Source organism: Rhineura floridana, chromosome 2 (genome assembly GCF_030035675.1).
Source record: "Rhineura floridana isolate rRhiFlo1 chromosome 2, rRhiFlo1.hap2, whole genome shotgun sequence".
In the NCBI taxonomy this organism is placed as follows: domain Eukaryota; kingdom Metazoa; phylum Chordata; class Lepidosauria; order Squamata; family Rhineuridae; genus Rhineura; species Rhineura floridana.
The window spans coordinates 4391859-4417999 of record NC_084481.1 but is presented as its reverse complement, the minus strand read 5'-3'; the positions used below and the strand labels follow the sequence as shown (position 1 = coordinate 4417999).

General features: G+C 41.1%; 1 protein-coding gene across 1 annotated transcript; it reads left to right on the top strand.

Annotated features, from left to right (window-relative positions):
* Window positions 1-233: 233 nt before the first annotated feature.
* Window positions 234-17743, top strand: ACKR3 (atypical chemokine receptor 3). Its single transcript, XM_061612852.1, has 2 exons — window positions 234-534; window positions 15984-17743. The coding sequence occupies exon 2, from the start codon at window positions 16011-16013 to the stop codon at window positions 17103-17105; it is 1095 nt and encodes a 364-aa protein (XP_061468836.1). The 5' UTR covers window positions 234-534; window positions 15984-16010; the 3' UTR covers window positions 17106-17743.
* The last annotated feature ends 8398 nt before the right edge of the window (window positions 17744-26141 follow it).

The following is a 26141-nucleotide window of genomic DNA, read 5'->3' as shown; positions in this document are numbered from 1 at the left end:
GGTGCTCAACCTCCTATGGCAGAGGCCAGCAACTCGCCTCTCGGTGCGAATGGAGGAGGATTGGCGAGTCATTCGAGATCAATGGGACACCCGAGACAAGGTCAACACTGGAGGATTGAAACAGCCCAGCGGGTGGCCTTGCAGTTTCTCTCGCCTTGCAGTTTTGCTTTGTTTTTTTGGACGGGGGGGGGGTATTGTGCGCGCCTGTGTCAGGATGCAGGTGATCGTGTCCCGTGCGCAGATGCCCGGCCTTTGCGTTTGTCCTCTGCAAAAGGAAAAGGCTCCGATTTCCGAGGGATGTGATGGTGCGGGACGAAACAGGCAGGACAACAAGCTCGGCTCTATTCTTGCAAGTCCGCGGCGCCGATTTGCCAAGCTGCCATCTAGGGGCGCCCTTCTGTAGCGTGCGCGGCGGCGGACAGAGAGAGATATATAGCCGGCGAGGCAGCTGGAAAGAGGGATCAGTCGCTTGCCAAGTGCCCCGCGAGAGGAACGACGCCCTGCGCTCGGGAGGAAGCAGAAGGCGATCTCTCGGTAAGCGAAGAGCCCCGCACGGCCCGCAACTCCAGGGGGAGGCGAGGCAGTCCGCCCAGTCCAGCGGGGGCAGGAAAAGGGCAGGCCGGGCAAGGCTCCGGGGGCGAAGCTGGGGCAAAACGCGTGCCGTCTCCTCGGCTGGGAGCAAAGGGCTCTTGGGGGGTGAAAAACCGGCCCACGCATACGGAACAAAAGCCCGGCGGCGGCAGACACGACCGGCTGCTTTCTGCCCTTGGAGCTGAGAGGCTGGCTGCGTGTCGGGGCGACTTTCCTGGGCTCCCCTAAGTTTCTTTGTTCTGCTTTGAGCATTCCCCCTTTTCAGAGCCTCGCCGTTTCTTTCGGGGGGAATCCCACTTGCGGAGAGGGACACCCTCCCTCTCATGCAGTAGCCCCTGCTTTGGCATGCCGTAGCCCCTTTTGAAGGCATTTCAGCGCGTGGGTGAAACCACCAGCATGGCAGAGAATGACCCCTCTGTTGTCCATTTTCCAGCGTTCATGCCACAACTTGTTCAGACAATACGCCAGACTGGTTAAAGCGCGCCTTCCTTTTGAAGGGTCTCCTGTCAGATTATTTGCTATTTATTTGCATACTACTCTTCGTTCAGCCACAAAGCTCTCCAAGGGGATCAGTGTGTGTATACCTGTTTATTCTGAAACGTGTCTTCTTTAGCGCTACCAGCAGCTATGGAGCCCGATCGCCAAAGAAGTTACAGCACTTGTGTTTGGTAATTGGGTCAGAATTTGATGTGCAGCTCAGGTCAGTGCATGTTTTTTAAGAAGTAAATCCCACTGTTTTCATTGGAATTATCTTAGGTAAGCGTATACCCAAAAGGCTGTATACGGAAAGCCATTAAATAATCATAAATAATAGTGTGCCTAGGACTGCAGCCCTTATTCCTATTGATTTTATAAGGATGAAGGTGGCACAGCTAGGCACGCTAAAGAAAGTGGGACTTGCTTCTGAGTAAACATGCGTGGCCTCAGGCTACACAGCTGCAATGTACTAGGCAGTGGGCACATTCAGAGAACTGTGACATTTGAGTAAACATTTGAGGTGGCATTTCATGCACATTTAAGTCAAGGGACCCCAGCAGAACTGGCCTGTGGGCCACAGCTATGGTCAGTTGTTGATTGTTGCACTTGATCAGGGCAGTTAACAGAGTAAAATCAGCAGTAAATGGATTGGTCACATCACACGAAACCGTATCAGGAACTGCAGTCCTAAGCACAGTCGCTAGAGACTAAGGGCCATTTAATGTAGTGAGAATTAATTCAGATTGAACATGCTTAGGATAACACGGCCGAAGTTTCACCCAGCCACGCTTTGAAAAGTAAGAGAACTTGTCACCTACTCTTGTATGGTTTGCAGTATACCTTTTTTTCCATGAAGTTAAACATCCACAGAGAAAGAATACCCAGTTTTGTCATTGTCATTTGTTGGGGTCAGGCAGCCTAGCAGAGCCCCCTTGCTGATACAAGCATTCAGTCATGTCAGGGGCGGATGGGCAATAAACAGTCGCCCTGTAACTTACTTGCAGGAGTAATGAGGAGCTGTAAAGTTATTCTGTTTAGTTGCTAAAAGCAGGATAATGAGGGTTTTACAAAAATGTTAGAGTGCCTCATTAAAAGTTTTATGATCCTTTGAAAGTATTTGAGGACATTCCCAAGAAGATTTTATTCTGCAAAGTTTCAAGGCTAGCTATGGCAGCTTTTTGTTTGTTCATAAGTTTAGATGTTGCCATTCAGTCTCTGACTTACAGGAAAAAGTGACAAACAGTTGTACAAAGGGGCTGTGTTGCTCTTCCCTGAACTTTCCATCAGCAGAAGGTCTGATTCATTGCCAAATGGTTCCAGGAACAAGTTTCCTATAGGAATAGAAAGGGAGTCCCTCTTACCTTTCACATCACAAATACTTATATTTTCTTGCCATCATCTACTAAATGAGCTACAAAGAGTGAAATGCTAAAACGTTCTCTTTGTTTAGAGATTTGACTAAACATAGCAGACATTAGAAAGAAAATATCACATAGTTTAAACAAGGGAAAGAAGCAATGTGTATCACAAATACAATTTCCACAAGAAATCCTTTTTTTTAAAACAAGCCAATATATAGCTTCAGATCAGGGGCAAATGGAAAACTGAGATAATATCACATCATAAAGAAAGGAGCAATATTCATAGGTAGCAGCACTGCCTATAAATGTCTCCCAATATTGTCTATCTAATATTGTCTCTATTTTTTTTAGGTGTGAAATGGTATTAAGCTGGGCACAGTCCCTGTTGGTATGTCCATTCTCAGTCACATATCAAAGTCTGGAAGCTGTTGCCAGGACAGTTTTCTGAGCCTGAGGAAGAATAGCTAAAGAGAATAGCAACTTCAGAGTTTGTAGCTATGGCTTTCTGGGTGTGGTTTAGAATATGCTAAGCAACTTTGTCTATTTTTCAGATCAACTGCTTATGCTTACACCCAGCCCATAATATCCCATAACAATCAGATTTTGTCTGATGTAGAATGCAATTTTTTTCTATAGTTCATTTATCAGGTCTTTTTGAGATGATTCTTTAGGGCATTGGGCTTCTGTTATTAAGACATGCTTAAGGCATGCTCATTTGAACAGCCTATGGGTGCACAAGTGAGTTATGTGTTTGGCATCACATTATCATTTTAATTCCCCTAAACCAATTGTTCAGATCCTGCTTTTACACCTGGAAGGATCAGGCTCAGTTGTTCAGCAATCTTTGGTGCTGTGGTCAGGTGACTTAACTATTTGGTTACTGCTTCTTGGAAATATTACCACAGCTTTGCTTTTAACAATTGTTAATAAAGAAGAGGTACATCAGGTCATTCCAAATATTTTTTAATATTAAAAAAGTGCTTCAATGTTGGATTGAATAGAGAGCTTAACTTGCCCTGCTAATCAATATATTTCATACATTTAAAGTGCTAAACATTCGGGTGTAATCCAATCAAAATTAAATGTGTGTGTCCATGCACCCACGCACACTAAAGATTTCAGTATAACTTGAAAGCTTGCATATTCTTATACCAATAGAAGTTGTGCCAATAAAAGGGGAAATTCTGTCTTTGTTTTAATATTCCATAAGAAATGCTGATGTGGGATCAGGTGTTTGTGTGAGAGAGTGCATATGTAATAATAAATATAAATATAAGAGAGGGAGAGCGACAGAGCTATTCTGCTCATTATAAATTAGATGGTAGACTGAGGTAGCAGGATTCTGGATTGTGTCACTTCAGACAGCACTTCAGTCAGGAGCAGTTCTGCATTTTTAATGCTCCCTCATTTTAAAAAAAATACTTTATTTAGAAAAGAAGCATCTCAGAGAAAAAGATTTGCATAGCCCTCTTCTTGATGTGCAAAGTAGGAAATTCTCTACATGGGAAATGTTCAAAATAAGAACTCCTCCTGCGATCTGAATTATGTCACCTCATTATCCATAATGTGCAGAATGGGCTGAAGTTTGCAGAATCAGATTATGTATACTAAAACTCAGAAGAAAATTTCAAAGGGCATACTAAATTTTAAAGCTATGCAGTAAAAGATGAGGATGGTTCAATTCCATTGTGGTTTGCTTCCTTAATGCCATGCAATGTTGGTCAAGGCCAAGCCATTTTTCTGTATAATATAGGCCGCATTCACATCATACATTTATTCCACTTTAAACAATCATGACTTCCCCCAAAGAATCCTGGGAAGGGTGTTGAGAGTTGGTAGGAGATGTCTATTCTCCTCACAGGGTTACAATTTCTAGAGTGGCTTAACAGTCAGTCCCTCTTCCCAGAGAACTCTGGAAATTGTAGGTCTGTGAAGTGAACAGGGTCTCCTAACAACCCTCAGTACCCTTCACAAACTACACTTCCAAGCGTTCTTTGGGAGAAGCCATAACTGTTTCAAGTGGAGTAATAGTGAAATAAATGTGTGGTGTGAATGTACCCTTGGTTAGGGCAGCAAACATCCTCCTAGAGGACCAAATTCTTTGTTGGTCAAAGGAAAAGGAAGGGTCAGAAGGGATGAGCCAGGAAGGACTTGGTTTTTTACGTATGAAGAGGATGAATGAATAACGGAGAAGACAGGATAAATCTTCATCCATCTTTCTGCTGGGACTCCAGAGTCACTGTTTCAGCAAGCTGATGTTTTTGTCATTCAAGCCACCTGTTCTTTTAACTGTAGTCTTAGAACAGTTACCCAGCCTGCTATTCTCACTATCCTTAAGAGGCAAAATAACTCTGGTCTCCTTGGCTGGAGGGATAATATCCCTTGTCCCAAGTAGTCTGGGTGGGAAGCACTCAGCTCTAGTTACGTGAACTATCCCAGACAATAGCTAGACTGCCCTTTTAATGCAATAATCTCTGGATATGGCTGTCCCTGATCTTCCATATCAACAGCTAATCCCCATGGTGGTTTGAGCATATCACTTTTCTGGCTATGCCTTTGCATTGCTGGCATGCAAGTGTCTAAACAGTATCCTGATGTATCAACACACAGATATTCAGGTAGCTGCAGAATAAAAGTAGACTGGGCAGCAAAGGGTCATGAGCCTGTCCTGGGAGAATTCTGACTAGCATGCAATAGGACCCCCAGAGCCATTCATTAGCAAACAGTCAAGATTCCATTGTTTTCTCTTTTAGCTGGCACACTGGGCTAGACTCCCATGCTATTCTTGGGTGAGCACTGGCAGGGGGCCACAAAACCCACAATCGGCTTAAATCCTAGTCTTTCATGGGCTGTTATTCTATCCCATTGCAAGGAGGAGGGGACTTGCGTTTTGCTAGGAAACAGTAACTCACTTAATGGTTGATTTCAATGAGTGTTGATCTAGCACAACTATAGATCAGGCTGAGTTCCTCTTTGAATACATTTACTCAAAATTCACGCTGAATTTTTTATTGCATTTAGTAGGAATGTGATGCTTTTAGTGGGACAGTTAAAGTGTAATGAACTGTTGATTCCACATTAAACAAATTTTAATGTGCTTGGCAAAGTTAGGTGATTCCTTTTTCAGTCTCTGCTTCCATTGTTGTGACAAGCAAATGCTGCCAGCGGCATGAGACCAATTAATGCAAATCAAAGCAAATATGTCTGAATCCTTCATGTAAGCAAATATACACTGAAATTACATTTTATTTTCCAGTTCTGAGCATGATTGAAACTTCTGTTTCACTCACCCCTGTCCTCCCAAAATTTGGAGTGTTAGTACTAACTTAATTTTGTAAAGAAAACATAAATTTCTATTCTGCTAGTTGTTTATTATGAGTAAAAGTAAGGAATAAGATACATCTAGACCATTTAAAAGAATTCTGGGATGAATTCTTTTGATGAGTGGAGTATGCTAAAGAAATGTGTTTCTTTCCTTAATCTGCACAGTTTGAATTCTGTATCCTAGTTGGAAAGTTGCTTGCATTTTTCCCAGATTGTAAAAAATCAAAATTAATGACTGGAATTAATTAATTAATTAATTAATGGGGCTTGTGTCCCTAAGAGGGGAAGAAAAATGGTCACTGAAAGCCCTTTCAAGGAATGGAAGTTCCAAGGAGACAGTCTCAAAGGCATGTACATGATGCAGCAATCTTACTGAAGCTAAGCAGGCTTGGAACTGTTCAGTGCCTGGATGGGAGGCCACTTGGGCAATTTATGTATTCTCACCTTCAACTCTATGGAGAAAGTGCAGTATACAAATAAAGAATCTTTCTCTTGTAAAGACATAAAGTCTAATAAGGGTTAGAAGTAAAAAAAACAAGTTTCTAACCTTCATTGTTGTGAAGTCTTTAAAAGAGAAAGATTCTTTAATCTTCAAAAGAGGTGGGGTAGGTGGAGCTATAAAGAGTTCCAGCCTCCCCACAGTGTGGTTGTGAATGGCATGTTTTTTCTTCCTAATATTCTTCTTGGTATGATTTAAATATCTGTGCTCCATAGGGCAGAAAAAAGACATTAGGTATCTCCAAGTCAGCAAGGTGTTAGGGACTTGCCAGTGATTGAATAGTGAGGAATGCGAATGTGGAGAATTAAGTGGTGTTGCTGGTACAGACCAGAGTAGTTTTGTGACAACATTTAAACTCTTTTCATTCCCTTAGGAAACTTCATAGTACGTGTATTTCAGACTGTACTGTTTGAGTGTGAAGCCTCCTCAGTTTAATTTCAGAAAAAACTGAGGCATACTGAAAGTAGATTTGGCCCTTGGAGAAACAGGGCCTTGACTCTTTTCGATGCCACGTGTTACTGATATTTACAATTGAGTCAAAACATCTCAGAAATGATCAGAAAAAGATGTTTTCTGAGATATGTCATTTTCACACCCACCTGGAAAAAAATTACCGGAATATTCTCTGCCTTATTGTGTGTGTGTTGCCCACTCCCCCCATGCCCTGGAACGATGCCAGGCCTGGGGCATGGTAGAAGATACAAAATGGTGGCCAGGCTGCCAGTATGGCTGCCGCTGCTATTATTTGCAACAGCGGCAGCCAAAAAGAAAAACCCTCAGGGTAAAAAAGAACCTCTTTTCCTGACACTGCTATGGTGAGTCCCATCCTCAAGAAAGTGTTAAAAGAATTTCTGCTTATCTTGGAGAAATTTCATTAAAGGCACCCCTCCCCCAATTACTTTGCCCACAAATAAGGTGGAGAATTTTGAGAAGCTATCTACATACAACGCTATATCTATTAATTATTTTAAGAACCAAACAAACCTGCAAATATTGGGAAGATTGTGCCAGAATTCCTGGGTTGTTGTTTTTCAGCAGAGGGCAGTATACTCTGAGGAGCATTACTAAAACCAAGCTTGCTTTGCCAATGCAAATAATGTTTCTTACACTGAAGAATCCAGTACAGGGTTACACTCGCATGCATGCACACACAGTTTATTAACATCTTGTAAAACAACACTGGGCAACAAGAAGAACGGACTTCAAATATGTTGTATGGATGGATGACATGAATAAACAAGGAATTATATCAAATCAAAGAGAAGTGACTGAGTCTTTTGTTGTAAAGTTAGATGAGCTCTGTGGCATCTGTCCAAGGTCCTGAGCCTTGATGTTATGTGGATATTTGCCTTTCTTGCTAAAGATCACAGTAAAGAAAGATAAATTGGAATATGTTAGGGTCAGCCTAGATACGATATGGCACATCTGTGAGTTTAATATCCAGATAAAGAAGTGTGGGTGCAGGTCGTTGTTGTTGTTTATAAAGTTAGTAGCAAAGGAAGTCCACTGGGAGAAATTGAAGAACCTTTCCCTCACCCGTGGCTTAATTTGCTACAATCCTGATCCTCAGAGCATTTCCTCCTAACTAAGCAAACTTCCAGTGCTGGATCTCAGCAATGGGGCATGTGACATTTGGGGGACAGCCTGTGGGGAAGTAAGGCATGTGTGGGGAGGGTTCTGCACTTTTCATCCACACAATCCTTTGCTGCCAAAATACAGTTTATTCCTGGGTGTGGCAGCTCTGGGTTTAAATTCATGAATCTATTTGCCCCTGTCATATCTGGTTTTGTCCTTAGGAAGGACATTGCTAGGGCTCCGCCCAGCATTTCTTTATTTTTATTTTTTTGTATACCTTGCCCTTCAAGTGTGTTATCAGGTCATCTTACCTAAAATATTTTAAACACCATGAAATAATAAATACATAAAAATAAGACAAAGAGAGCAAATCCATGTCAAGTTCAGTTTTGTTCCTGCCTCTCTCTCCTCCAGTACTTGTTTGTGGAGGAGCGAGAGAGAGAGAGAACTTGACATTTCTGTGACTGGCAATCATCTGCCAACCCAAATGGAGGGTACAGTTTTCGGTGGTCTTTGGCAGAGCTTGGAAAAGTTACTTTTTTTTTCAATTAATTTTTATTCAAATTTTCAAAACCAAAACAATACAAAAAGAAAAAACACAAATCAATAACTAATACAATAAAAAAAGAAAAAAAAATTGACTTCCGATTTGTCGTAGTTCAGCTATAAGTCTATAATATATAACAAGCCTGTTTCTTAATAGATTATAAAATCACCTTCCTCCAGCGGTTATCTTAGTTGGTATCAAATCTCATTAACATCATATCATTTTATTCTTCCACAAAAAGTCAAAGAGAAGTTTCCAATCCTTGAGATATATGTCCATCAATTTTTTTCTAGATAAACATGTCAATTAATCCAACTCATCAAGTCTACTAAGTCCAGTAATTTCAAATCGCTCTTCTTCCATTATCCATGTTGGTTCCATCTTCCATCTTTACGCACCCAATAATCTTGCTGTCATAATCATATAATAAGAGTCTGATAGGAATTTCCTTTATCGCAGATATTTCCTTGCCATCAATTCCGAACGTATCACTGAAGTATTGTTGCAAAGCCGCATCTCTGTTCCTCTTTTTTACAGAATACACTAGCGCATCTCTTGAAGGTTTTTCCATTGACACAAAACAGGGATTAATTCTGTTAACTTTCTCCATTTCAAGTTCCATCAAATCGTTCCAGTCCAGGAATTTTTTTGAACCGATAATATCTTTATCTCCAATCTCTTCCTCAATTGCTTCAGGGACAGCACTGAGTTCCAAACCCTAATATTTGTCTCCAGGATCCATCACAGCCAGGAAATCCAAATCTTTTTCCAAGTCCATATTTAATCCAATCTCCATAGTTTGAACCTTGCCTTTAATTTTTCTTTCATCCTTTTTTGGTTTTCCAGATCTATCTTTATTCTCCTTTCTCATAGAATCCTGAATTTCTTTCAGCTCCTGTCTCATTTCGTCAAATTCAATTCTCAACGCTTGTCTATTATTTCTCAGTTCTTGTTTTATTGACTTAATCCCATTCATTATTTTCTGAAACATATCTAAAGATAAAGTCCCTTCTTGTACATCTATGATCTTCTTAATTGTCATTCTTAAAACCAAAGGAACAAAACTCCTTCAATTTTCAATGTCCCAAGCAAAGAGCAGTTTATTTCTTTATCCAGTTACAAAGGAGTTAATCTTTCAAACCAACTGACGTCACACTCTAGACAGCACGGATTTTCTTATCTCTTATATGCCCAGAAGTGCAAAAACAGCTTTAGTTCACAGCATCCAAATAACTAGTAGCAGAAAGAATGAGCAGATTCGTCAAAAAAAAAAGTAGACCAGGAAAAATAGTCCCAGACATATATTACACAAAAGTCTCTTCCAATCAGAAACCCCTCATCCGTTGTAATCTTTATAATGCTGATTTCCATGCCAGCTTTTTGCAATAAAAAAAAAAGATAGGCTATTTTTATTTTCTTCCCCCTTAGTTCCGTGAGTAAAAGAGAAGGTTTTGACTCACCCAGGTTTTCTTAATTGCTGGTTCTTTGACAAATCTCTTTAGCTGTATAGATAACAAAATAATGAGCGTAGACAGGAGAATGCTTGCCTGTTAATCCGTTTTTCTTTGAAGAAAAAAAAACGGCTCACTTATTCAGCTGAGCTAGCTAGAAATCCTAGCTCCGTCCGAGCTGCTGGAAGACCTTCTTTCATAGACAATTCTAATGAATTCCAGTCTCCAACAAACACAACAAAGCTGTGTGGGAAATCTCACGTTTCTTCCTTATCCGGAAGAAATTATCCCCAGTCAAAAAAAACCCTTCTGACTGGATTTAAATCTGAAAAAGTTTCATCCAAGATGGGAGCCCGTCTCAGAGGCAGCACAGGCAGAGGGATCCTCCTGGGAAGTCCAAAAAGTTACTTTTTTGAACTACAACTCCCATCAGCCCCAGCCAGCATGACCACTAGATTGGGCTGATGGGAGTTGTAGTTCAAAAAAGTAACTTTTCCAAGCTCTGGTCTTTGGGAAATTGGCAGTTGCTGCCTGTTACACACCCCAGAATTAATGAAGCAGTTAGCCTGGGCAGGATGACTAAATAGATTATGCAGTGGCTTACAAACTAAAATAGCACTTTTAAAATTGCATTTAAAAATCCAGCTTATATAAACACTACTAATCCATCGAAAAATCAGTTCAGTGCTAAATGCCTTCCTGGACAGATTTGTCCTCATTTTTTATATAGATAAAAGGGAATTGACTGGATGGGCCTCCTTTAATAGGGGAGAGAGCTACCGCTAAGAAGGTCCTATGCCTTTCACCAGATGGCAGGGGCACTCTGAACAGGATATTCCTGGCCAACTTTAAAGGATGGGAGAATATATAAGAGAAGTTGTTTCTTGAGACACTTTGTTCCTAACCATTTAGAGCTTGAAAGGTTAAAACCCTAGGCCACATCACTTTTAACTGAGCCTGTAATCTCACTGGTAGCCAGTGCAGTGTAGTAAGGATTGAAGTTACATAGGTACCAGTTACTCGGTTGCATTCTGGACCAGCTGCGGTTTCCAAACTCTCTTCAAAGGCCATTCATGTAGAGTGCATTACAGTACTCCACTCTTGAGTTCACCAGGGCATGCCTCATATTAGTCAAGTCCTTTTTAGGAAAGTGAGAGGGAGGGGTGGGTTAGGCCTTATATCTTGACACTATGAAGGCTGTTTCTTATAACTAATTGAATTGTGGCAGCCAAAAGTTGAAGAAAGCAGCTGGTAATAGCTTTGCACCCACTACATATCAACATATGACCTGTCCACATTTTTTTTAAAAAAATTTCCCCTTGTTCAGAAGACTCATTTTTGGTTTAAGTAGTTATTGGAATGCCAGAGTGTGCATTCCCAAAGCAGCCTCAGGATGGTTGCAAATTAGTCCTTACTGATGCTACAAGGGGAATGTTTTATCTAGTATAGTTGACTTCATTTGGCCTCTAGTCTATAGGGAGAAGCAGGCCTTAGCAATCTTGTCAGTGTTTCCATTGTGATAGGGTGACATTTAAAGGGGGTGAAGAAGTTCCAAGATAAGTATTTTCTTGGCTTGGAAATATAACCATTTGCTAAATGAAATTAACACTGCCCAAAGGCAGGAGTAAACAGCAAAGGAAGTAGGTTATTAGTTTACTAGGCAAGTTCTGTAAAGGATGGGCCTGGCAAAAGCCCAAGAAGAGGTATAGAGTATAGGAAAGTTTGTGTGCGCTCAAAAGGAAAAAGTTAATATTGGAAACATAAAATCATAAAGGTTGGGGATGGACTGTGTGTGTATATAAAGGAAAGAAATAAGTGCTGTCATTTCAAGTCAAGCCTTTAACTTCCATATCTCTGTGACAGGGATGGGGAGCCTTTTTCATCCTGAGGGCCACATTCCCTCATGGACATCTTTCTGGGGGGCCACATGGCAGTGGTGGGTGGGACCAGAGGCAAAAGTGGGTGGAGTAACAGGTATGCCTCTTACCTTTGTACAATAAAAGTTAGAGCTTTCTACATATACCCACACCACACATATGCCTATCTCTTCATCCCCCACCCAAGGAAACAAGAGTTCAAGGATGTCTTCCAGCCCGGCAAAAGCACCATCAGTGGATGCAGAGCAGGGCTACTGAGGAGTATAGCCTGGGGTGTGTGTCTGTGTGTGTGTGTGCCCTGGGAAGAATCTCAAGAGCCAGAGAGAGAGGTCATATTCAGGCCCTGGGCTTAAGGTTCCCCACCCCTGCTCTATGTGATTGCCAAGACTAAAGCACCCTAGCAACATTACTAAAGGATTCCACCTTCTGATCTACAAGTAGCAAGCATTATTTTGAAGAGCTCGAAGGATCACAATTCAGAGTGTCTCTGTGTGTATTCTACAACACACAGTGTTTTCCTGTCACGGACCAGAGCTTGGAAAAGTTACTTTTTTGAACTACAACTCCCATCAGCCCCAGCCATCATGGCCACTGGATTGGGCTGATGGGAGTTGTAGTTCAAAAAAAGTAACTTTTCCAAGCTCTGTCACAGACTCATCTATCCCAAAATACATTTGAAACTGCCCTGAGTTTGAAGAGCAGTTTGTTGGTACTGAAAATACCTGGTGTACACACATACCTGATGAGCTTAAATTCACCTGGATTCAATGCAAGAAGCTGGTAAGAGTAGCCTGGCTCAATATGACTTTAGCTTGTGCCATAAGGCAGGAAGGCATTCTACAAGTGCTACATTTTGTGCCACAGTCGGCTATACATCTTTGCCTACAGATCCAGGCACAAGGCAATCTTCAGAGGGGCAGCTGGGCACTTGGAATGCAATGAGGCCTGACTGAAGAGGAAGCAGCCTTATTATGTCTTAGAGCATAGGTTCTCCAACTTTTTTTTAACCACAGACCACTTGAAAATTGCTGAGGGTCTCAATGGACCACTTAATGGTTTTTCTGCTGGTTGTAGCAATTGTAATTTTATATGTTGTATTTTATTGTATCACAAATTGAATTCCATAGAATTCAAATTGGAATACGATAAAATACAATATAAAATAAAAGGAATAAAAGTGCAATTAAAAATCAATATGAATATTTGATGCGATGCATGAGGCATCTCTTGTCTTCAACCACAAATGTACAGACAACCTGAATGAAGCAGTTTGGGAACCCCTGTCTTGGAGCTTTTCTTGGGGATCATGAGGTGCTAACTCTAATGTTGATACAGTGCCATTAAGAGTCCATCATCACACTACCCCTTGTCAGAGCCATTCAGCATGTCCCTTGAGGTTTCGGTGGGTCTGCTGCCACCATCTGATAGCTGCACAGTGATTGGTCACAAATGAGATCAGAGATGAATGAAGCAGAAGAGCTGGATTCCGGATTCAATGCTGTGAGTTTAAATTTTCAGAACTCTTCTGAGCCAATGTAAATGATTACAAGGGGATAAGACAACCTGCTGGAGTTACTCAAAGATAAAGCCATTGTTAAATCAGAAAAGAACTATTTCTGAGGGCTTTTAGCTATTTCTCCTCCTGACTGATTCCCGTAATAACTGCTGCTTCAGATCTTTCAATTCCTATATATTTATAGCACTGAGATTCAGTTAGTTTTATTTTAAAAGCTTAAAAAGCTGAAAGAAAAGCCAAGGATTCTGGAGAAGTCTCAACTGGAAGTCTCTTTTTCTTTAAATATTTAGTTCTGACTTCCTAGTATACCACTGTTCCTCACTTTCTCATATGCTTTCAGCCGTCATATAAAGTCCTTTCCCCTTCTATCTACATGAAAGGCCATCATTGTACCTCTGTTCTAGGGGGAAGTGTCACTTATTGCATGTCTGCCTGATCCAGAAATCTGGGATGGGCCTTCTGCTGCATTGCATGTCACATTCACTCTAGAGGAACACGTAAAATGCTGCACTTGGGGCCACTATTGGAGCTACACTGCCTGGCAAGACCCCGAGTAGGGATCACAAGATATTCCTTGTATTTATGAGCCCTCCTTCAGGCCTACTGACAGGCATTTCCCTTGCAAAATAGGCAAGCCAGTACAACTGCATTATGACAATGCATAACTGCATTATGATACACATATGTTTAGAGTACTGGGTGCAATATTTCTAACTACATCTCACTAACTAGAGTTTACTTAACAGGTGGTACAAAGAAAGATAGCTCAAGTAAATGTGATATAGAGGGAAAGTCCATCTTTCTTATGAAGGGAAATTTAAGACTTATTGTGCAATTTTATGTGGGGTGGAGTGTGAAGTGGTGGCTTGTTCACCTCACAAATCATCTTTTTCTTTCTTTCTCCCCCACCCTACCCCCAGAATGAGGGATGGTTCGTTATGCCAGTTCCATACTGGTACTGATGGGGGCCCCAGTTATGGGGCCTCTTGGATAAATGAAGGCTGCATTCATTTTTCTGCCCCTATTTAGGGCCCTCCACAGCAGATGTGTCCCTCCTCTGTTTCCATCATGGGAGAATGGTGGGATATAAATGTAATAAAAATAAAAATAGATTTATCTGTGATAAATGGTATGGAAAGGCACACCGACTATATAAAAACGATCTATTCTATATCAAAGTGCTGTAACTCAGGTCAGGGTCATCCAGTGAAATTGACTTTTGGCAAGTTTGGGATGAGCAGATGGAAGGGTGGTGCACAGTTAACCTGGGAACATAATTGCTACAAAATGTTCTGATCATCACTGGCACAAACAGCTTTCAAAAGGGCTACATAAATTCTTAGTGATTAGTTTTATCAATGGTTTGGGGCTGTAATCTTTAGAGATAGAACCTCCACGTTCAGAGGCAGTATACTTCTGATTACTGGGAGCAAATAGCGAGGAATAGTAATTACTATCTTATTCAACCTATGAGCTTTTCCCTTGGGCAAGTAGTGGCAATAGTCAGATAACTGGGTTTTATGAATCTGTGCTTTGATCCAGTCTGGCATTCTTATAATTCTTTCTCTATTTAATCTGACAACAGTAATCAATTGCCTTATTTAAGACCAAGCATTTTTGTGTGGAAAGGAACATTACATTAAACTCATCCTATAAGCCTGTATAAAAGTATTTGGCCAAACCATTCAGTGTGTGCCAAGAGAACCAAGATAAATACATTAAATAAATAATTACAGACGTCACCACACTACAACATTATAGATGTGGTAAAGGTGTGGAAAAAATGGCTGTTATGGGAACAGTAGATTGATATCAAACTCGGAAGCAGTTACTTTAATTTTTCAAATTGCTTAAGGCCAACCCAAGACACTATGAGGCCTTAGATGGAAAAGTCTAAATCACACCTCTTTTTCCACTAATTAATATCTGTGGTCTTGCCCCACAACTTTTCATTTCTATGCAACTTGTGCCAGTGAAAAGGTCATGGCTTAGATCTGTCTTGTTATCAGTCCTGTTACCCCAAATAGCCACTTTACTTAATGTAAAGGCTGCTTTCTTTGAACTGCTTTTTACAAGATTGTTCAGAAAGAAATGGTTGGGGATTCACTGGGCAAACATTGCTCTGCAGTTTGCAATTTTATGCAGCCTCATCAAAAACATTTAACATTTAAAAGGCTTTGTGCTACAAATTAATATCCCCATCCGTTTTACACTAGTGCTTCTTGACCAAGGAGATGACAGTGTTTGCCAGCAATTTCCTGGCACCTTGATGGATTTATTCTGGTGGGAAGATTGAATATTGAAGGAGAAGCCTTTAGTTTAGAATTTTGAAACTGTTTGGGCAGGTGCATAGCTTCCCTTGATTAAATTGACAGCTGCATGATTTAATCTATAGAAGACAGTCGCCCAGCAGTTATTTGGCCTCGATGACTTAGTGGATTTTACAGCCAGATACCATAGCCAACAAGTCATCCTGCAGATTTGTAACTTTTTTTAAAAAAAAAGTGCACAAAAGGCCAATGCTATCTTTCCATTGTAGTCTGGCTTAACTTTATGACACTGGTGTGTTTTGTAATAGTAATTTGTTGAAAGTTGAAGTGTTTTTCAAGGGTGTTGGTTAAACTGCCACTTAACCAAAGCATTCAGTGTACAAAGTGTCCTTGGAGTGATTGTAAGGTTATTTGGAACAAAGGCAGTTTTTAAAAAATGGAAGTTCTTTGACCAAGATGTTTATCCTTCCTCTTCTTGCTCTTTGCTTTTTTTAGACTCCTTCCATTCCACATCGGCCAGCTATGAATACCATTGATTTGCCTCCTATATTTGATCTTGTTGAAGTGGAGAACCTCACTGAAACCAACTTGACTTGTGGCAACGGAGATTGCATCACCGTGGACTCCTTATCATGCCCAAATATGCTCAACAAAAGCGCCCTGCTCTACACCCTCTCCATTTTTTACATTTTTATATTTATGATAGGCCTAGTGGCCAATGTTGTGGTTGTGTGGATGAACTTCCAAGCCAGAACAACTGGCTATGAAACTCATCTCTATATCTTCAATCTAGCCATTGCTGACCTGTGTGTGATCATCACTCTTCCAGTCTGGGTGGTCTCCCTTGTTCAGCATAGCCAGTGGCACATGGGAGAGATCACATGCAAGATTACCCACCTTGTGTTTTCCATCAACCTGTATGGGAGCATCTTCTTCCTGGCATGCATGAGTGTGGATCGATATCTCTCAGTTGCCTACTTCACAACCTCCAGCGACGCCAAAAAGAAAAGAATCCGCCGCTGCATCTGCATCTTTGTGTGGCTTTTTGCCTTCTTTGTGTCTCTCCCTGATACCTATTACCTGAAGACAGTTTCATCCAACAATGAGACCTATTGCCGCCCTGTTTATCCAGAGGAGAATGCTAAGGAGTGGCTGGCTGGCATGGAACTGAGTTCTGTTGTTCTAGGGTTCATCATTCCCTTTCCCATCATTGCCATTTTCTATTGCCTCCTAGCAAGAGCCATATCTGCCTCCAATGACCAAGAGAGAAAGAGCAATGGGAAAATCATTTTTTCCTATGTCATTGTCTTCCTGGTCTGCTGGTTGCCGTACCATGCCGTTGTGTTGCTTGACTTCTTCTTGGCCTTCCATTTCATTCCTTTCAGCTGCCAAATGGAGAACTTCCTCTATGCAGCTCTTCATGTGACTCAGTGTTTCTCCCTGGTTCATTGCTGCATCAACCCCATACTCTATAGCTTCATCAATCGAAACTACAAATATGAGCTCATGAAGGCATTTATCTTTAAGTACTCAGCTAAAACTGGCCTCACTAAACTGATTGATACTTCCAGGGTATCAGAAATGGAGTACTCTGCTCTGGAACAAAATGTTAAATGATTGCAGCTTCACAAAAGACTTTCTTCTAAACTCTGCCTTCAACTGGGCAATAAATTTGACCTAATATAAATGCAAAAATCCTAATTATGAATTTTTGGAAGAAAACATGTACTACCAAAATGCTGCATTTTAAATGTTTTCTTGCATTCTATCCCGTCATCTAGTCCATACTGCAGTTATGCTAATGGGGAAAATATGCAGTAAACAAAGCTATCTTGTACTAAAGAGGTTGCTTACTTTATTACATTTTTTGGTGAGCAGATAGCCCCTTCCTTGGCTACCTGGACTTCACTGCAGGAATTTTACAGTGTGTATTTAATGAAAGCAGAACTCTATTTTCATGCTTTTGCAATTGTGCTGGAAAATGAAATATATTTAACCATGTATTTGAAGCTTATTGTCAGTGAGTATATAATGCTATCATTTTAATATTAGATTTCCATTCAGTTTACTATTGTAAGAGTAGTACTTATAGCAAATGTTAAACAAAAAGTATATGTCCTTCTAAGAGGGCCTTGGCAAAAAAAAATTGTGGCAATATAGTTGTAATATAGTTTTTTTATAATGCTCATTATAGCATGTCAATATTTTGTAAAGATATCTTTCAGAACTATTACATGCTTATTTCATTCAGTGTCCCATCTCCTTATTTGTAAATTATTTTTTTAAATAAATATATTTGAAAATAAAGCAGGAATGGCATTCTATTTATTTATTTAAAAATTTCTTATGATTCTTACATTTTTTCTTTCTGCAAAAGACTAATCAGATATTCTTTTTAGAGGGGGACAGTGGCACATTCCTCTGAATACCACAAACACTACAGTAGCAGTAAACCAAGCAGGCTTTCTTCTATGCCCTGCTTGTGAGTTTCCCAAAAGCATCTGGCTGGCCACTACTAGAAATTAAATACTGAATTTATCAGATGGACCTCTGCATGTTCCAGTAAGCCATTTCTCTTGCTCTGTTATTAAGCATGAACAACGGTGAATAACGTGAACTGTAACAGATGCAGCTTAAGTTTGCTAATGGCAAATTGTCAAGAGGCCAGATCTGGATTCACTTGGCCAGGAATTTTTGGAAGGTTTTCCTGGGGTGGGTGGGGATTTGAACAGTATCTTTTTAGCTCAGTAACACATAGAAGAGAACTTACATTTGCTTATATTAAAAACCTCAGGTGGGGAAAGAGGTGGCACTTCTAGGGGAGATGTTTCTCTCTAAGACCTCCCAACCAATGTTTTGTGTGCATTCTGACTCAACCAGGAACTGTCAAAGTAGCAAGTGCCAGCATCTTATATCCCATTCCCACCAGATCTGCTTAGCTATGCTATGCTAAGCCACCCAGTCAGCATTACAAGCCTCGCTAGCTGACCCAATCAGGTGACCCAATGCAACTTCACTGGGCTCTATGAAACATCACTCACAAGGCCTGATCTCCACAGTTTGCCTCCCAGTGAGATGCTGCTGCTGCTGTATTGAGGCCCTCCATCATCATCATCATCATCATTCATTCATTGCTTTTTACAAAATGCCCCAAAGCAACTTACAGAATATTTAGAAAATTCAGAACAGTCAAAAACAGAATAAATACACCCACCCACCCACACCAAAAAACTATAAGAATGCTAAAAGTGTTCATCCTTCAACAAGATTAGAAAGCATGAATCCTACCCCACCCCACTAAACAATGAACATCAAAAGAGGCCATACCACATTACAATCTAAGCTAAGATACAAAAGCCTGAGCAACAGGAACGCTTTTGCCTGCTGCCTAAAGGTTGACAATGTCAGTGCTAGGAGAGTTTCCCTGGGGAGAGTGTCCGAAGCTGCATAAGGCCTTGTAGGTCATAACAAGCACTTTGCATCGAGCCTGGACACCAACAGATAGCCAATACCATTGGGCCAGACATGGAGATATCGTAACCCTTTCTAACACTCAGCTACTGAATATGACCAGTTGTCTCCCTCACACTGTTCTGCTCTTATCTATTTGTAATCCCATGGCATGTTTTCTGCTGATCGTAGAGCTCTGACACACACACACACACACACACACACACACACCGAGCCAACACTCATGGAAGCCAAGTGCTGGGCAATCTTCACACAGTCAGTGCCCTCATCCTTTGTAACTGCTGCACAGTCCTCTGTTGGTATGGTGACGGTTGTGCTATGGTCAGTACAGGAAACCAATTGCAAGAAGTCTTCCATCTGGCCCTGCCATGCAGCAGGCCACACTGGGCCAGGGGAGGGCACGGGAGGGCAATGAGGAGGAGAGATGAAAACAGAAATTGGTGTCCGAATGTTGCATCAAGCCTCTTTAAAGACCCTAGTTGACCCTAGTGGGAGCAGAGGGCACCATTTATGACCCAATCCAGGCAGCAAAATGTCTTGGCCCAGCACTGCTCTTTGCATGATTAAAATGCATTCTAGAAACTTGCAGGTCTGTGTCAATTCCCTCAACCTTTGATCTGCCACTAATAAATGTGTTTACCTTTAAGGTGCCACAAAGTTCTTGTTTTTGCTCAACAGACTAATGCAGCTATCCCTCTGTAATTCATAAACTTCAAATTACTTGTCCATTTTAAATCAGTTGATTTATTTACCAGTAAACTGAATCATCAGTTGGGATTCAGCATTACTACTGGCTCCTCCCCAGACAATACACATTTCCACTCAATTAAAAACTCTGATGTTTGCACCTTAATATACCAAGAGTAACATAGGGAGCAGGCCTAATATATCCCTCAGGCTAATGAAGTACATTCTGAAGCTCACATACTGTGGTTCTTGTTTTTACATCCACATGCTGATGCTCCAGATACATTATATTTTGTATGTTAAGGCTTTGGTTAATAGTTAGGCATGTTGTGGAATTCACTAAGTCACAGAGTTTATACGTTGCAAAAGTCAGGGGTTTCTCTTCACTGCATGATTATAATGAAACACTACCATAAGGGCAGTAACCACAAACCTTACAGCAACCACTGAAAGTAAATATCTCAAACAAAGTAACCAGAGGTTGTGTTTCTCACTTAAATGGGTGCCTTCCAGATGTTCTTCCTTGCACACTCCTGGCCACTTCCAGTCTACTTCGCTTTCAGTGGGGAACTCCTTTGTAGCTTTAACTGTGCTAGTCTGATGATAATAATGAAATTTGTTCCAGAGAGGTATGGTCCAATATTAAGGACATGGAGACAGCATGCCATTTCTTTAGGAAAAAATATGCTAGCCATCTTCAGAGCTCCTCTATGGATGCATGGAGGGCATGGTGGGTGGGGAAGGAGTTGCTGCAGGGTGTCTACTTGTGTATGTACCTTTCCATGCAATCGAAATGATTAAGCACATATGCCTCTGCTCATATGCAGAGGCACATTGCAGCTGTGCCAATGAGCATTGTACAACGGGGATGGGAATGATGCCTCACACCCACAAAAAAGGCCATTATTCCTGCCATCCTCTCCCAAATCCACTTTCCAGTTAACAGTGTCTCCTTTTAAACTAGCAAGTGCCCCCGTTACTCAACTGGAGTACTCAAATATTTGATTCCCTTAGGGGTATCTGAAACCTACTGCTCCAGAGACTGTCAGTGACCGGGGGTCAACATAAGGAACAAATTATTTTACTGACTGCAAAGATCTCACTCGCTGATGCACCCAAACATTAGCAATAAAGCTTGCATGACCAAACAGAAACATTTTAAAGCTTACCTACATAGTTCAAAGATTACTTATTATTAATGGTTCTACTCCAGTGTAACTTTTCTGTGAATACCTACAGTGTAGCAGTGCCATCTGGTGACTGTTACTCTTAAAATTCCTCCATGACCAGACAGCAAAAACCAGAGGAGATTTTCTTGATTCCCTGATACGATAGGAAACGATAACTAGTAGCAGCTTTAAGCAACTGTAATAAATTTGATTTATTTGTAAATATTAAGGGATCAAGAAACAGCTGCATTTGTGCAAAATCTGGGATCTATGTCATAATTCTGAAATTTGGTTTTGGACATGTACAACGCCCACTTTTTCAAAGGTGATGCCAGTCATGAGATATACATATGCTTCTGTGAAGTGCATACTTACAGTAAACGCTAGCAGTGTGGTAAGACTTATGGGGCTGATTCGGACATAATGCTAAATAGTTTAGTGTTACAAGAATGAGTCCAGGTGAGCCTCAAGTTTGTATGTTCCTCCTCCTATTCCCATGCAGCAACAAATAGAATTTTTACTTCCATTTTAGATTAACCCATTTGTTATCATTTGAACTATGGTTGACTATGGTTTGTTGAAACAAGTCAATTTCAAACCATAGATTGAGCATAGTTTACGGTTCAGATGTAATATTAAACTATGGTTAATCTAAAGCAGAAGTGGACTAGTCTAATCTCCTCCTTGTGACTGTACCAGGGGGAGGGGGAGGAGAGGAGCATGCAAGCCAGAGGCTTGCTGTAGATTGTCCTGATAATAGTAAATCATGGTTTACCATTATATGTGAACTAGGCCAATGCGTAACTGGAAGCCCTGTGCTTTGTACATGCATATCTATGTATACTGTTAGGGATGTAGTTTGCCATATGTATTCAACCTGCATGGTCTCCAACAGACCATTTATATTTCCCAGTCTGTGGCTCTTCATCATCCACAGAGATCAACAAATAAATGTAAGTAAATAAATAAAACTGCATTTTTACCATCCTGAGTTAGTGGTAGAATTTGTTACTGCTGATGGTTCACCTAACCCTAGTTTAATAGTCTCCATATAGGTAATGTCATTACATTTCTACATTTAATGTAACTTCCAGTACTGCTGATGTTATCTCCTTATGTTTCCTGATTGTTTTTATTTACAAATCAATCAGCCAGCTAATTACCCAGCAAATAGCCATCTGCCCCCAGGGTTATTGTATGTCTGGGAGATGAGTGATAAAAGGACACGAACAACGTGTTTATGTCTCTCTCTCACACATACTTCTCATTATCTGTGTTTTTATGATGTTCCTAAATACATTGTCCAATGTTTGGATTGCAATCCATGCACTGTATTCTTCTGACCTGACTTTTAGACTATGAACTGGTTCCCCACACATCTGACTGCCATACACTCGCTAGTTCTCAAGCATTCAGAAGCCACCATACATCACTCACAACATCCATGCAAAGTAGCACGGCATGTTTCAATTTTTTCACCATCGCAAGGTCATAATGTTGAGCTTTATGGATGCATGTGCATTTATGCTGATGTATGAAATGACATAGTCTTTACTAAAAATGGTTATGGTTACAAATCAAGTATTTCTTAAAATTTCAAGAAATCTATACTGTGGCTGGATCTATACTGTGGCCACCAACACAGATGAACTCTTCATTTGCCTAAGTGCCAGTGTGACACATACACAGAGAAATTGTTAGTGGAATAAAGCCAACGCTAAAATTGACCTTGTTTCATTAATACCTCAGTTATCAAAATAGATGCTTTCCTGGACATTTCTTATTTAACAGAAACGTTGGTGCGAGAGGTAGGAACAACATGGAAAGAATAGGGAGAGGTTCCTACACTCACTCACGGATGGTGGGGGCAGCTTCAACAGGGGTTTTAAAGGGTGCCTACCCTACACCCACCCCTCCCCCTCTAATGACATTGTTTCCTTCCCGCTCCAGCCCTGGGAGACAGCAAGAGATCTCTTTAATGCAAAGCAAACGCACAGGCTTGTCAGTTTCACCCTAGCAAAGCAAAGGCACAGATTTATCAGATTATTGATAGCAAAGCAAAGACACAGGTTGGTCAGTTTCACCTTAAAGCGAAGGCACAGGCCTGAAGTTTATCCATAGCAAAGCAAAAGAAGTCTGTTGCACCTTTTAAAAAGCATTGGTTAAAAGGAGCTTCATTCCTGGAGGATCCGTTAACCTAGGTATTACTGTATAAAGTTTGCTAACCTTTTTTAAAAAATGGTATCGGCCAAAGCTGCTGGCATTGTATGAAAAGTGTCCAGTCCTCGCACAAGGTGAATATGCAAACAGTGGCAGAATCCGTGCTTGCATTTGAGTGGAGCAGATTTTCCCCTCGTCGCTAATACAGATAGGCACACAAAAATGCATGGGTTTCAATATTCAGTGAACACAAATCAAACTCACCTCAGAAATCCTAGCTTGTTTGCTTTCCTCCTTCAGAAAGCAAGTTTCACATCATCATAGATTATTATAAAAAATTGAGAGGGTAAAAAGAAATATCTACTTGAAACAAGAAGAAAGTTTGACCTTAGTAACCAAGGGACTTCTGCATCCTGCACAGCTCCCTGCCCTCCTCATTTCCCCATAAACCCTAGCCTTGTTTCCCTTCATTATCCCATTACCAGGATCTAAAATCTGGGAAATCGTCAAAATGTTAGATTCAGAATCATATGTGTTAATTACACACAGGAATCTACATAATTTTAGAACATAGCAGTAGAGTTTTTAGTTGCTCTGTAATATCTAGGAATAAGTGAATTTACCATCTCAAACAACTTTGAAAATTATAATTATGTTACAACTGTAATCCTCCATATAGGCTGCAATAGAATTCAAACAGATAATCTAATAGACAGATTGTAGCCTTACATTTTAACATTAATTTGACTGTTAGATGCACATGCTCCTTAAAGACAGAAGAGTACAAAACGTGTAAGTCCATCTGTGTAGACACATGGAGCTATCCAAACAGAAATCTTAACTGTATGGGAGCCTAATTAAAACCTGTTTTTACAAGATTTACACAAAAGTAAAAACAAAAATGTTGTTACTAGAAACTGATCACTCAACAACTGACTTAAAAACATATTAAGCCAACGCTAACATTCTTTTTTGTTTAAACTTTTTTTCATTGCAGAATTCCAAAGCGACAAGGTTCCACATACTCTAGATATTAATGTGATATATAGCTGAAAATCCATCTTCTTTTTTTTTTAAAAAAGTGCAATACAGCCTACTTTATTATTTAAAAATATAGATTCCCTATTTTTATCAGCCATAAATTATTTTCAGATGTGGCAGAGTGGTTACTAATCAGATTTCCTTGGCAATCATCTAGATAACCTATTGTGAAAGGTGCCAGGGATTCACAGGCGCATTACTTTTTTACCCACTAATTCCTAGATGGAATATTGCTGACTTTAGATACCAGCTTGTGATGAGTTCACTGGGCATAAAAACCATTTAAATTTTCTCAGAAGTAAGAAATAAATCATCTGTGAACAATATGCCAGGCAGCAGACGTTGCTAATGAAGCACATCTGCATCACACTTTTGCCATCACAGTTAGCTGTCATCCCTCTCAGATTCTGAATGGGCTCCGTTTAACATTTTGGACCACGCAGTTCTCCAGCAGTTTAAGAGAGTCTAAGCTATGATTGGGGGTGAGGGGCAGCCCTAACAGCTCCCCTATCATAGTAAGCCCCCAGCTTTAAAACTGCCAGATTGCCAATGGAGCATATTGGGCCGTACTGAGCACAGGGCCACATCATTTTTAAAAACTGAAAATCAGATGAATAATAATGAAGATGATAATGACGATGCTCTTGCCCTCATGCTTGTGGTCAGGATTTGATTAAGTCCCAGAAACCAAAGCAATGCCAATGATCAGTATGCCAGGAAGTGGAGTTTTGGTGCTCATCTCCCTTGAAGAGGATTTCCTGCCCTGTTTCTGTTACCCACGATTCCTAATACCTATGAACATCCTTCTCCATTTCAAGCTACATCCTGGAATACTCCTATACTTTTAGGACCCTTACTTTGGGTTATTTTCATTCAAATTTCATCCTCAAGTTTTTTCCAAATAACTGATTTCTGTGCACAAACATAAGTCACAGAGTTTGAAGCTATAGGAAAACTGGTAACATCAGAGAACAGACAACTTCAGTGATTTCCTTCCTTCCTTCCTCCCTCCCTCCCTCCCTCCCTCCCTCCCTCCCTCCCTCCCTCCCTCCCTTCCTCCCTCCCTCCCTCCCTCCCTTCCTCCCTCCCTCCCTCCCTCCCTCCCTCCCTCCCTCCCTCCCTCCCTCCCTTCCTTCCTTCCTTCCTCCCTCCCTCCCTCCCTCCCTTCCTCCCTCCCTCCCTCCCTCCCTCCCTCCCTTCCTTCCTCCCTCCCTCCCTCCCTCCCTTCCTTCCTCCCTCCCTCCCTCCCTCCCTCCCTCCCTCCCTCTCTTCCTTCCTTCCTCCCTCCCTCCCTCCCTCCCTCCCTCCCTCCCTCCCTCCCTCCCTCCCTCCCTCCCTCCCTCCCTCCCTCCCTCCCTTCCTTCCTTCCTTCCTTCCTTCCTCCCTCCCTCCCTCCCTCCCTCCCTCCCTTCCTTCCTTCCTTCCTTCCTTCCTTCCTTCCTTCCTTCCTTCCTTCCTTCTGAATGCTTTTCACAGAGTGGGAATGCTGGGCATACAGAGCAGCTAGTGAAAACATCTCCCTGCAGACCTTAATATTTGAAACATGATGTGCAAGTCACTAAAGATTTTAAGAACAGACATTGAGAGAAAATTATTATAAACAATAGTTTAAAATTAGTTTCTTTCCTTCCCTACACTAGTGCGTACTCAGAGCTTGGAAGTAATTCATTACAAGAATTACGTGTAATTCATTACTTTTTTGAGGAACGAGTGGGTAATTACTTTACATTTTGATTGTAATAGAAAGAGGAGTAATTTTATTACTTTTGAGGAGTAATTGTAATGTTTCCAGCATTACTTTTGGGAACTACTTGGAGGGAGGAAGCAGGGGAAGTCTTCTGCTCGTCTGATTTGTGGATGAAAATCATGTGTCTCAAACTGGGCTTCTCTGCAGCATCGCCCTTCCCTCGTGCTCTGTGGGTGTTTAGGAGGCGACGAGGGAGGAGGTGGAGAGTGAGACGGGTGGAGTGGAAAAACAATTGTTTTAAAAATGGATGGTGGTGGTGAAGAATGGTGTGGAGGGAGAAAGGAGCAGGAGGGCAAAAACATAGCTAAACGAGCAGAAGGAGGCAGCAGCAGAATGGAGATAAAGAACTGTGGAGGTGAAACATGACAGTGTGTGTGT